The sequence below is a fragment of the Empidonax traillii genome, unplaced genomic scaffold, assembly GCF_003031625.1.
Source record: "Empidonax traillii isolate 1590-97213 ecotype Southwest subspecies unplaced genomic scaffold, ASM303162v1 scaffold204:size1584377, whole genome shotgun sequence".
Taxonomy (NCBI): domain Eukaryota; kingdom Metazoa; phylum Chordata; class Aves; order Passeriformes; family Tyrannidae; genus Empidonax; species Empidonax traillii.
In genome coordinates this window covers 198,946-211,219 of record NW_020955397.1, presented here as the reverse complement: position 1 = coordinate 211,219, position 12,274 = coordinate 198,946, and the positions used below count along the sequence as shown (strand labels likewise).

At 56.5% G+C, this 12,274-nt stretch overlaps 2 protein-coding genes across 4 annotated transcripts in view; one reads left to right on the top strand and one right to left on the bottom strand.

Annotated features, from left to right (window-relative positions):
- Nucleotides 1-1,713, top strand: part of DNLZ (DNL-type zinc finger) — a 6,040-nt gene extending 4,327 nt beyond the window's left edge. Inside the window, exon 3 of the mRNA XM_027887137.1 lies at nucleotides 1,150-1,713. Within this exon, the coding sequence (XP_027742938.1) occupies nucleotides 1,150-1,546 (397 nt within the window). The 3' untranslated portion in view covers nucleotides 1,547-1,713. The remainder of the gene's footprint in view (nucleotides 1-1,149) is intronic.
- Nucleotides 1,714-2,290: 577 nt separating this feature from the next.
- GPSM1 (G protein signaling modulator 1) overlaps nucleotides 2,291-12,274 on the bottom strand; it is a 63,451-nt gene continuing 53,467 nt past the window's right edge. For 2 of the 3 annotated variants that reach the window (XM_027887160.1, XM_027887158.1), the window contains exons 12-14: nucleotides 4,889-5,048; nucleotides 2,655-2,863; nucleotides 2,291-2,558 (exon numbers count right to left, since the gene is read on the bottom strand). In XM_027887160.1, the coding sequence (XP_027742961.1) occupies nucleotides 2,370-2,558; nucleotides 2,655-2,863; nucleotides 4,889-5,048 (558 nt within the window). In that variant the 3' untranslated portion in view covers nucleotides 2,291-2,369. Of the gene's footprint in view, nucleotides 2,559-2,654; nucleotides 2,864-4,888; nucleotides 5,049-10,324; nucleotides 10,653-12,274 lie in introns of those variants that run through there. The other variant, XM_027887161.1, reaches the window with a different exon arrangement.

Genomic DNA, 12,274 nt, shown 5'->3' with positions numbered 1-12,274 from the left:
CCGCTTTTAGCACAGCCCAAGAGCCTGCTCGTGCCTGCTGCTGTGTGAGTGTCCTCTCTGAGGGCTGGTGCCAGGGCTGTGCAGTGCCCTGGCTGCCCTGGTCCCCTGGCAGCTGCTGGGGGACAGCTCAGCCCTGGGCCAGGCGCCGGGGCGGCACCGACACAGGCAGGGCCTGAAAGGAACAGCCTGGCCTTTCCTCGGCCTTTTCCAGGGGTCCTTTCTCACCATGCAGGGCTGCTCTGACTGCCCTGTCGTCCTGGAAACTCCTGGGCAGGGAATTCTCAGGGCTTTGTAGCCTCCCTCCACAGCCACATCCATGCTGGAAGGCAGGCAGAGCTGGAAATAGGGGCTGCTGCCACGAGACCTGCGTGTGCTCTCAGTGTAAAGGGGTGTGTAGGTGGGTGCACATACCCTTTTGTTAACATGTGGGGTGTCTCTCACCAGAGACCCCCCCCCCAATCCACCCCCATTCCAAAGGGCCAGGATTAGCCCTGCTGTCAGCCAAGAAATAATGGAAATGAGTATTGCACTGAAGCTTAGACACAAATATTTATTAAGCACAACCCCCCCCACACTCCTTCCCCTTGAGCTGTATTCATTTCTAATATATTAATCCATTTGGCAGATTATTTTTTAGAAAAACAAAAACAAGTACCTGTGGGTTGGAAATTCCCCATTAAAATGACATTAGCAAATGCACATGTAAAAAATAAATAAGCTCATACATTCAAGTATATGGCAAATAATACCTCAATAATACCTCTGAAAGCTTAATGGTCAGATTCCAGTTCACCACCTGGCTGAGAGCTGCACAGGCCTGGTCAGGTCATCATCATCATCATCAATGTTTTCTTTTTTTTACAAATGCCAGCTTGGCTGGTACAAAGGTGGCTGGGGCAGCTCCTCTCCCTCCTCCAGAGCTCTGCCCAGCCCCAGGAAGGAGGCCCAGCCTTGGCCAAGCGCTCCGTGCAGCAGGTGAGTGCTCTCAGGTAGCAGGGAAAATGCAGCTACCGCTCCACATGGTCAGTGCAGGCAGGGAAAATGCCCCATGAGCAGCATCACTGGTCTAAAAAAAACATCTCACTGCTGGTTGGGAATGTTCCCATCAAACGCATTCCAAACAGGAAGTGTTGGTTTGGTTCTCTACAGGAACGTCGCTGCTTCGGCACAACTCGGTGCTGGAGTTTCTGGAGTCCGAGAGAGTCTCTGGTCAAGAGGAGGGAAAATCCTGCACCTCCTGAAGTCAGGTCCCTGCTTCCCACCTCCAGCTTTTCCAGCTGGTCCAAAAGGGGAAGGAACGACAGTAAATGTGGCTGGGGCTCCCCTGAGGCTCCAGGTGTTGGAGACAGGTGGGGCACAGCTACGGTGCCTTACCAGGAGCAGCTCAGCACTGGTTTGGGGAGAAACACGGAGGGTGAAGGGCCATTATCCCGAGCTGCTGTTGGACACAGAAGGAAGGACAAGCTGCGGGCAGAAAGCTCTGCTGGCTGTCGGAGCGGGTCCCTGTCACACGCAGGTTCTGCCTCAGGCACCCTCACCTGCCTGAGACCTCGGCTCAGTGGCACCAGAGCTGCCCACATTTGCAGGGGGCTGAACACGAGCAGAGACCTTCCCCTTCCCAGGCACAAGCCCCTGCCTGGGGCTGCACAGCTCGCTGAGCTCCAGAGGTAACAAATCCCACTAAAGCTCGGGGTGAGCGAGGCTTTGCTCCTGCCCAGGGCTGGGTAAGCAGGGGGTGTCCATGGCTCTGCAGAGTCCTCAGCAAACCTAAAACACACTCTGAGGTGTGTGGGGCCGCAATGCAGCTGCGGTGGGGTAAGATTTGAAGGACTGGTGTGGCCTCAGACTTGGGATTTTTTTCTCCTGTAGAAGGAACAAAGCTGAGAAGACGTTCCAGGGAAGGATCCAGAGTCATTTGTGTCACCTCGTGATGCACGCAGTACAGGAGGACTTCAAAATGGAAAAGGTGCTCTTCCCTTCCCCCATTTAATTAAAAGTGTTGTGGAAATAAAAGACATCAAGGCTGGAGTTAACTACCCCCTCTGGGCTCCTCCAAGTTCCTGTATTTTTGGGTGATCAGCAAAGGGGCTGCCAAAGCCTTCCCTCGTGCCCAGTGTTACAGGGGCCGTGTGTCCTAAAAAAACCCCTTGTTTAAAAATTGTGCCCCATATCCATTGGGCCTTCCTGTAGCAACAGGAGGGAGGTGCAGCTCCCACATCCCTGGGGTGGCTCCTGGGACAAGTCTGTGGCAGCACAGGAGCCCTCGGGTTTGAAACCACCCACACTTTTTTTCTTAAAAAAAAAAAAAAAAAAAGAAAAAACCCAAATAAAGCCAAAACAAACCCCCACCCCAGACCAAACCCCAGTTCTTAGCTGGAACCAGGCCTGTGCTGCTCCTCCTCAGCCTCCTCCTGGGTCGAGGCCAAATCCACCCGCTGCTCGTCCATGCGCTTGGCCTGGACACGCTGGATGAGGCTGAAAAAGTCTTCATCCGGCATGGTGGGACCGCGGGGGATGGAATCAGGGGGGGCACAGCGCTGGTCATCGATCCTGGAGGACTGCACGGGGGGAGAGGGGCGTTAGGGTGGGGCAGGATGACAGGGGAGGGCTGGAGCAGAGGGGTCGGGGGTCCCACTCCCCCCCAGCACGGGTACCTGGCACTTCATGAGCATGTTGAAGAACTCATCTCCGGGCTCCTGGGCGTCCCCCTCGACACGCAGGTGCCCCAGGTTGTTGTGGGTTATCCGCAGCCCCGGCAGGTTGCCCACGTTGGCACGTTGGTCATCCAGGCGCCTGCTCTGGGAGCTGGCGATGAGGTCGAAGAACTCCTCTGTCTGCGGAGAGGCCATCAGGGCAGACTGCGCTGTGGGGACAGGGCAGGGTCACCCCCTCAGCCTGCAGAGCCCAAATCCTCCTCACCAAACCACTGCCCAGCCCCCCTCCCACACAGGCACTGACCTGGCAGGCAGCACAAGGGGGAAGGAGGTGCCGTGACAGGGTGAAAAGCAGAACCTCATCCCCATCTCCCACTGCTGGACCTGCTGAGGGGCTCCCTGCCACTGACTGCGCTTGGTCAGCTCCTGGAGGCCACCAGGAGATTCAGTGCCCCCCATATTAACCATAGCCTGGGTGTGATCACTGTTTTTTCCAGCTTCCACTGCCGCCTCCACTCTGGTTCCCAGCTGGAGCCAAGAGGCACCAGGCAGACCCCAACAATCACAGGTGAGCACAGGGTTCCTGAGTGCTGTGACAGGCACCTGCGCAGTCCTGAGGGTCAGGAATAATTCCAGCCCAGGCCTGGCTGAGCCTCCCACCTGCCAGCACCTTCCCAAAGCCCCCCAAGAAGCCCAGCCTGCTTGGGCAGCTCAAGGAGAGGCTGCCAAGGTGAGTTCGCAGCCTGGGATAGGGTTGGCACAGGCTGGTGCCAGGAGATCCCAGAACCAGTACACATAATCCCCCCTCTATAGACCCTTTGGAAATGCCTCACTGCAAAGAGCCTGTTGGCTCCTGGCAGCTTCTGGGCAGGGAAAGGCTCCCAAACAACAGACACTGCACTCAGACAGGGACAAGCAAAGGAAAACTTTAGGAAACCCGGCCTGGCTGGTGTTCCTGCCCCACTGAGCACAAAGCACTGGGGCAGAGGCTGCCCAGAGCCTCCCAAAACAGCGAGATCATCTTGGAGCCCCAGCTCGTGGAGCTGCAAAAAACAACAGGAAAATCTCAGCCCTGACGCAAAGATGAGTTTCTTCCCCTTCAGCTGACAAAGAATCCTTGAAAATAACACGTCCAAAAAGGCTCAGAGCCCAAAGGAGCCGAACACAACATGTGCTGCTTGTGCATTCTTTATAAAGCTCCGTATTTTAAACCCAGTCTCCTAAATTACACAGCTGTTACAGCCAAATGCACTTCTGTGTCAGAAATGCATCTTTTGACAAAGTGATGCTTATTTCCACCCTATTTTTAGATGATAAAAACCCCTCTCACCTCACAGCCAACCTGTCTTCCTGACCACCTCCGCACAGCTCTGCTCTCGCTGCCACTTCAGCCCCTGCCCCTGCTCCTTGTGCCCGGCTCTGGCCACACTCAGAGGAGTGTCAGGGGTCTCCTCCTCTCCAATGGACTGTTTGGAGTCCTTTGTGCCGGTGATTAAGCCTGGAGTTCAATCTGTGCATTTTAGAGCTTCTCTCCAGCTTGGGTTAAACAAAGGCCCTCAAACACCAAAAAACCCGAGTGCAAACACAGCCCTGCCTTTCCTGTCCCGTCTGTTTGTCAGGCGCCTTCCTCAATTTATCCCTGCTCTTCCTGGGGGCGAGTTCGCTCCGTCTGCCTGCTGAAGCTTCCCACTGTTTATCCATCCCTCTGGCTCCTCTGTCCTTATGCAGCACCTATCACCACAGCATCCAAGAACAGAACAAAATCCAGAAGTTCTTCCTCCATGGCAACACTACTACAAAAACTGGCAATATTTTAACTTGCCTGAGAAAGCCTGACCCTGCACGCCCCGGGTTCTTACAAGGCTCCCTCAGCCATGACCATCATCTTCCTCATGGAAGCGGCAGGATCCGCCGTGCCAACCTCGCCATTCCAAAGCCAACACCTAAAGACCCACACTGGAAAAATCCCCAGTGCATTTTGCATTCCTCTTCCCAGTTTAATCCCCAAGCCTTCGCTCACATTCTCCAAGCCTTCCCCTCAGCAACCATTAACATAAGAATGTCTCTTCCTTCCTTAAATAATGAGGGAGATCGCCAAGGAACTGCTAAGTTCAGAGAGCTGAGGCTTAGGGAAAACATCACGGGGAGCCACAGTAAACCACAACAGCTGGCCAGGCTGCGGGAGCAGCGGCGCTCCCACAGAAACAGAGCCTTAGGAACGCTCCGGTGCTCACATATCCGCTCTCCCAGGGCAGGCACCGGGGTGGCAGCTGCCTCCGCAGCCTCCGACGGGCACTCCTCCAGCGGGCAGCGCTGGTCATCCATCCGGTTGCTCTGGAACTTGCTCAGCAGGTCAAAGAAGCATTCCTCATCCGAAGGGGTCCGGTTGATTTTCTGGAAAGAGAGCAGAGAGAGTCAGAACACCCCGAGCAGCTCCAATCGCTCACTCTGGTGCGGATCGGGAACGGTCGCAGCTTCTCCTGGTCTGTTCTGAGCTGGGTCCTGGCTGTGCCCTTGGTTTGCCAAGACCCCCAGCTGGGAGCCTTTTGGGGTCACTGCTCTTTGGTCCCTCTGATCCCAGAGGCTCCCACAGCCCAAAGCAGAGCACGGCTCCCCCCAGCACGCTGAGCAGTCGCTGTCACTGCAGTGCCTCGAGCTCCCAGAGCAAACTGGAAGCTGAAGGGAAAAGAGGGGACAAAAGGGGACAACATTCCCCAGGCACTGCTCCGTGGGCAGCTCCTGGGCTGGAAAGGGCTGGGCTCAGAGAAGAATGAAGGGGAACTGTGCAGCCACCTGGGCTGAGGTGCCGCTGAGTGCCCAGCCGGGGCTCAGCCCAAGCTCAGGGTTTGCTTTTCCACCAGCTCAATCCAACCCTGCCAGGGCACTGCCCCTCGCACCCCAGCACTTCCCTTCGGTGCCCCCGTGTCATCAGCGCAGCACTTGTAACAGTCACCCAGCTGAAAATGCCACTAAATTACAGTTTTTCAGGACAGCAGCTCTTACACAAGAGCCCCAAATGAGCACCTTGCACTGGACAGGGATATATTTAAGTCCTGCTGCAGGAGGGTTTGTGTTGGAGGCCACCAGTCCAACAGCCAGTTCCAGCACGGAGAGGGGCTGCGTGCCCTGAGAGCAAGCCCAGAGCAGCAGGAACAACAAACCTTTCCAAGGAATCCCTTGGAATGGGAGATAAAATTAACCAGTGATAAGAGGAGCATCTGCCAGGCTTGGGGACGGTCCCTGAGTGCCAGGCTGATCCCACCAGTTGCTGAAAAAAATACCACAACTGAAACCAACCAAAACCTCCTACAACTGGGTCTGTCTGTGCTATTTTCCAGCACAGAGCCTGGGCAGGAGCTCTGGATCCCTCCTGGGGTGCATCACATCCCACCGGAGAGATGGAGAGGGCCCAGGGAGAGCCAGCCCCGAGTGCCAGACTTTCCAGCGGAGAAGGGATCCCCTTGGCTGCTGATGAAGCCAAGTCCCTCTCCCAGCTCTGCTTGTGGCCGCTCTGGGAGCCTTCCCAATCCCACCTCACGCAGTGCCATTCCCAGCAGAGCTCTTCCCTGGGGCAGGGGCAGGCAAAGCCCTTCACAGGAGCTCTGCCACGGGGAGAGACTTGTGCTGACAGGGTTAAAGCCACAAGTTGGATTGGGTAAATGAAGGAAAACAATTTTCCTGTGTGCCAAGCGAAGCAGATGAGATGCTCTCAGCTTCTATTTAGGGCAGAGTCAAAATTAGCAGCGGGCCAGAGAGGAACATTAGCAATGTGGGAGCTGATCGGGGAGGGGAAAAACCCCTCTCACCTCCCTCCACGTGCCGATCTGCTCATGGATCCATCCTCTGAACCATCAACAGTTGCACCTTGGAAATCAAAGCTTGAACCGAAGGTGAACTGCATCTCTCACAGCTCTGCTGCGTTGGGTTGTGTGACCCAAATTTCAGGCTAGAGGAGGAAGCGGCTCATTCACATCGAGCCTCCCTCCAGCTTCCCCACAACCACACCGAGTAAATCAGAGCAGTCCTGGATCCACAGGGCAAGTTCCCCCTTGCAGGAGCAGCCTGACAGTGTGGCCAGAACCCACCAGCTCAGGGGGTTCAGTCTCCCCTGACAGGGACCACATTCCCCTGGGGCACGTCCTGCCAGAGACCCTGCGACTTGGGGTGTTGGGATCCCTGCTCACAACGTGTCTGGGAGAGGAGAGGATGCTCTGAATCAGTGGGAAGAACAGGCAGTGCATGGAGGTGTGGGATGGGGCTGGCTGTGTGCCCGGGCACCTCCCGGTACGGTGGCACCCCAGGGGCAGGAAGGTCAGTGCCCGTGGGCCACGATCGGGGCTCACACGTGCTGTGCCAGCCAGGACGGGACGGTGGGAGCTGCAGGGCATCTCCTGAGGACAGCAGGATCCCTGTCCCAGCCCCAGGCCTGCACCTCTCTAATTAAAATGCCCAAATGTGACAAGGCACGGAGTGCTTGGTTCCCTCCCTCCCTCCCAGGCTGTTTCAAGCCCCGAGGCAGGAGCTGCGAGGGCAGATGGAAGTGCGATCACACCCCGGGGCTCGCCATCTGTGCTCGCCTGGGGCTTGGCACATCCAGGGCATCCCCACACGGGGCTGAGCAACAGCCATAAGACAGACACACACAGCAGGCACCACGGGCCCAGGTCCCTAAATGCTTCCTGGGCACCAACTTCGGTTCCCAGCCCCAAGACTCACCCCATGGCTGGTGTCCCTGCCTGGCCTCATCCCCCATCCTCTGCTTCCAGCACTGCAACTGCCCAAATTCTGCCACCTGTCACCTTCCTGTGGTCAGCCAGATGCTGTCACAAAATTAAACCCAACCCTGTCTGCACGGGGCAGAGGGACCTGGGGCTTTTGCTGGCCCCCACAGCCTGGGGGGCTGCTGGCACAGCAGAGCTCACCCCGGGGTAGATCTGGCTGCAAACACACCCTTGGCACACACACACACCTCTCCCCACAAGGGGACAAGGACAAGAGTGGAGCCTCTGCTCCCTGACCTCGGGAAGACAGGGATGGCTCCATCCCAGGCAGGTGGAGGTCCCATTCATGGGGTTAGAGCTTTGTTCCCATTTTCTGAGAGTGGTATTCCCACCTGGACACCGCCAGCTCCTCACAGAGCTGAGCAACCTGGCTCGGGACAGCCTGGGAGCAGGACTCTCCCTCCTGACACACTCTCTCTCCTGGAAGGCATCCAGGATTTTGCATACATTCCCTTGCTGGTGGATGAACAGGCTGTTTAACCTGCCTGGGTGGATTCAGGATGTGCAAACCACAGCTGAGGTGTTGGAGAGGCAGTGAGGAGCAGATCCTGCTGCCACTCCCCGCTCTCCCTGCAGGACGGGACCACCGGCTCTCCGGGAGGGATTGGGAATCCCTGCAGGTCACTGCCCTGTGGAGGAGCACAAACCCACCCTATTTCCTCTCTGATAAACTCTCACTCACACCAAAAAAGGTCCTGGGCTGCCCAGCTCTGCCTGAGACGCGCAGGACACGCAGAAGAATCTCCTGGGGAAATGCCTCAGTCCGGACACTCCGGGTGTGCAGGTGGAGACAAGGCTGAAGCGATCCCAGGAAAGGCAAAAAAGTCAAAACCAACTCCTGTGCCTAAACCCCCTCAGCCATTTTCACTTGGGAGTCAGGAAAGCCACTAAACAAAGGCAGAAGACCTAACTGCAGGAACCAAACCACTTCCCAGCTCCCAACACCTGAAGTCACAGCCCACAGATGCCCCACAGGGTTTCCACCCTTGGAGCTGCTGCCCACCCGTGAGAGCCTTTCTCTGACACATTCCCAAGCCCCATCCCAGGATCAGCACCATATCCACAGTCTCTCTTTGGCCCCTGAGCAGCCCATACCCCCCACCAGGCACCAACACCTGCTGTCACAGGTACCCTCAACCCAACACTCTGGAGGTGGCGGCTTCTCCCACAGCTTCCTGCTGCCCCCACAGCAGCTCGGGATGCAGCTCTTCCCACACTCACTGCTCAGCCCCACCAAAGCCTGTCTGAATCGCTCTCAGGGTGCTCTGGGACAGGGCTCCCAAAACACCACCAGATCTTTCTGTGCTGGCCAAGAAATGGCACATCCACCAGTGATTCCATGGGGGGAAACATCCCCTTCAAAAGGAGCTTCTCCCACCAGACCGAGCTGCCGACGCTCTCTTGAGCCACCCAAAGGGCCAAACGTTGTCCCTCTGTCAGATCAGCCTCTCCTCCCACAGCTGGTGTCCCCAGGGCACTGACCTGCCTTTGGTTCCCCTCCTGTCCTCCAGGCTCAGCTTCTTGCAGACCTGTCCGAGGCAGGAAGGAGCTGTCAAGCTCAAGGGCTGCTTTGCCCAGCCCTCCAAGGGGACCTGCAGGCAGGACCAGTGGCACAGTGGATCCACCACAGGAGCTGCTGCTCGAAGGCATCTGGTCGGTGGCCGGGTCAGGGACGAGTGAGGAAGGCAGCGGGTTCAGGGATAACGCAGCTGCTTTCACTGCCACCCCTCAGAACTCACTGCCCTGGCATTTATGTGTCCACCACAATTCCACCTTATTTCAGGGAGGAGACAACCTGGAGATGTGACCTGGCCACGTCCTGCAGAGGTGCAGTGGCAGAGCAGGAGCAGGATCCAGTGCCTGGTCCCCAGGGCCAAGCTCTCCCCGGTGGACAATCCTCGGAAAAGCATGCCCCTTGTTCTGGCAGCATTACGTGCCCAGGGCCTGGCAGGTATTCATTCCCATCTCTGTGCCATGCCTTACCTGCCTCTCCCTCTGTGAACCAGACCCTCCACCACTCCTCTCCTCTTTTCAAGGCAGCCAACCTCAAAACCCCCTGGCAGGAGCAGGGCTGCCGGTGCTGGTGACCCCCAGTGCCGGGAGCAGCTTCTCCAGGGCTGCCCCACTGCCCGTCAGTCCCCTGCATGTGGCTTTTCTTTATCCTGCCCCACCCCAACACCTCGCCCTGGAGAACCCACCGTGGGGGCTGCACAACCCCAAACCATCAGGCTCTGAAGCTCACCTGGTGAAAGGCAGCGAGGGGGAGGTTTGCAGAGAGCTCCCGAACGGCAAGTGGGGGCTGGAGGAGAGGAGTGGAAGGAAATCCCAGCCTGAAAGCCACAGCCTGTTTCCCCAGGAGCACCATCTCTCAGGGACTCTCCCAGTGCCTGGCCACCAGCACCTCGGCTGGAACCTCCACTCCTTGATGAGCCCATCTTCTCCAGAGTCAGCAGAGCTGGAAAACTTGCCCGGTCTTTGCTGAGGACACCACTTCCACCTCCACGCCAACGCCGCTGCCACGCTCCCCCCGAGGGCAGGGCTGGTGGCAGACACCCCGTGTGTCCCCTCCCCGGGCTCAGGGATCCACCACCCACCCTCGGCACCCTCTGCTGCGAGACACAGCACACCCCGAGAGCCTGAGCACTGCCTGCAGCTGCCAAAATATCAGTAATGGAAGTTGCAAAAATATAAATAATAAAAAGTTCACACTGAAGCTCCCTGAAAACTTTAAATCGCCCGAGCATACACGGGCACATCCCGGCCTGAGTGAATCTCTCCTCCGTGCCTCTGTATCTACCCCCTCCTCCTCCTCCTCCTCCTCCCGATCCAGCCTCTCGTTTTTCACAGAAAGAAGGAAACACCAACAAACCCCGAGTTTTCCTCACTGACCTCAGCAGCCAGCTCTTCTTCCCCAGGCTCCAGCTTTCTCACATGTCCACGGGCAGGACCGACCTTCCCCTCGCAGGGCAGCGCCGGGAGCTCTCCCAGCCCCGCTCCGGGAGCGCGGATTTATGCGGAGCGCGGAGCCATGTGAAGAACGTCGCCAGCTCCAGTGACCCGCTGGGTGCGAGATGAGGCTTAAAGCGACAGCCCTGCTCCTCCCAGAGCCACGCCGGTGCCCTGGCACGGAGGGAGGGGGGGTGGGTGGGCTCCACAGAAGGCTCCTCTCTCCCTCACCTCGCTGCCACGATCCCTCCTCGTGTTATTAGATGATGCTCTTAAACACACAGCGGAGCTACGTGAATATTTAGCTTTCCTTCCACCTCCTCAACCTCCCACCCGCCACACTCACTTTACCTTAAAAATAGATCGGGATCGATCCTCCTAAACTACATCTGCAAACGCGCCCGGCTCCACGGGCACAGGCACCGCGGCAGCAAACGCTCTGTGCACACACAGACACGATCTGATCGCCGGGATTGAAAGCACCAAAATACTGAAGGGCCATTTATAGCTCCTGATAGTCCTCCTGCTCCTCATATTATTAGATATGCGATTTTTTTTTTAATTTTTTTTTTTGTCTTATTGCAAGAGCTGAAGCTGCTCAGCCATAAGCACCTCCTGATTGAAACAAACCACTGCTCAACAAGAGGGAAATTTCTAATTGCAACAGGGTTTTAAAGAGGGAAAGATGGAAATGCCACGCAGCAGCCAAAGAGCTGTTCTTACCTCACGTTTGTGAAATGGGGATTTCTGGCACTGAAATGAGGCAAGGGAAGCGGTTTTCCAAAGGGGCAAAATGGGGACAGAGCCCAGATGGCACTCTCAGCTCTCTGCCTGCACTGTCCTCTTACACTCCACTCTCATGTTCCACTGCAGAAGATTCCTTTAGCCTGAACAAATGCAGCTTTGGGGAACTGCCCATGCTTTTCCACACCAGGACACTTATTTCCAGGGGTCACACAGTAATTAGAAAGATGGAAACTGTGTGGGACCCGAGACCAGGACACCTGCAGAAGATGGGTAACAACCCAGGGGCAGAGCCCACACACACACACACACACACACACACACACGAGGTCTGTGCTTGGAACAACAAGAGGAAACGACATTTCCCCTCTGGGTTTAGGCTGCAGCAAAGGGGAGTAATGAATGAGAGGTCTGTGATCTGCAGAGACACCCCCTGCACCGGCAGGTCCCAGCTCTGAGCCAGGGACCGAGCGTGCCCTGCAGGGTTGCTCTGCCCCAGCCCCTGGCACAGACCATACACACCCTGCCCAAACCCAGGACGTGCTCACGCTTCCCTTGTAGCATGAAATTATCACCCTCACTTGGACTGTTTTCAAAGATGATTTTTTTTTTTCCTCCTCCCTTTAAACAACTCGCCCACTCATCCCTATAAACGCCGGTGCTAAAAGCTGGTTCTGTTGTTAAGATTTCAAATAACTTGGGTTTTATTGTTCCAAACAAAATCCAAATAACTCACCCACTCTCCCTCCTCCCGTAACACAGTAAGTGCTGACCTGTTGGGACCAGGCCCTGCTGCCACCCAGGGTTTCAATCCCCGTCTGTGGCTCCACAGCAGGTGACAATGTAATTTCTGATGTCCTTTGGGGAGGGAGCGTGCTGTGCCTCGTGGGTGTCTGGCTGAAGTGTTACTGACACCTCTGCTGCTCGCAGTGCTCATCCAACTGTCTGGAAGCTCCTGCCACTGTGAGCAGATCTGGCCATTCTGTGCAACAACCACATTAATATTGGATTTTCCCTTTTTCCCTCAGCTACACAATAACCTGCCCTGGAATCACAGGTCAGCCCAGCCCTCGCTGATGAGACCAGTGTGCCCACGGCACGGAAATGACTTCTGGCTTCTCCCTGGGAGGCAATATGTGCATTCAAACA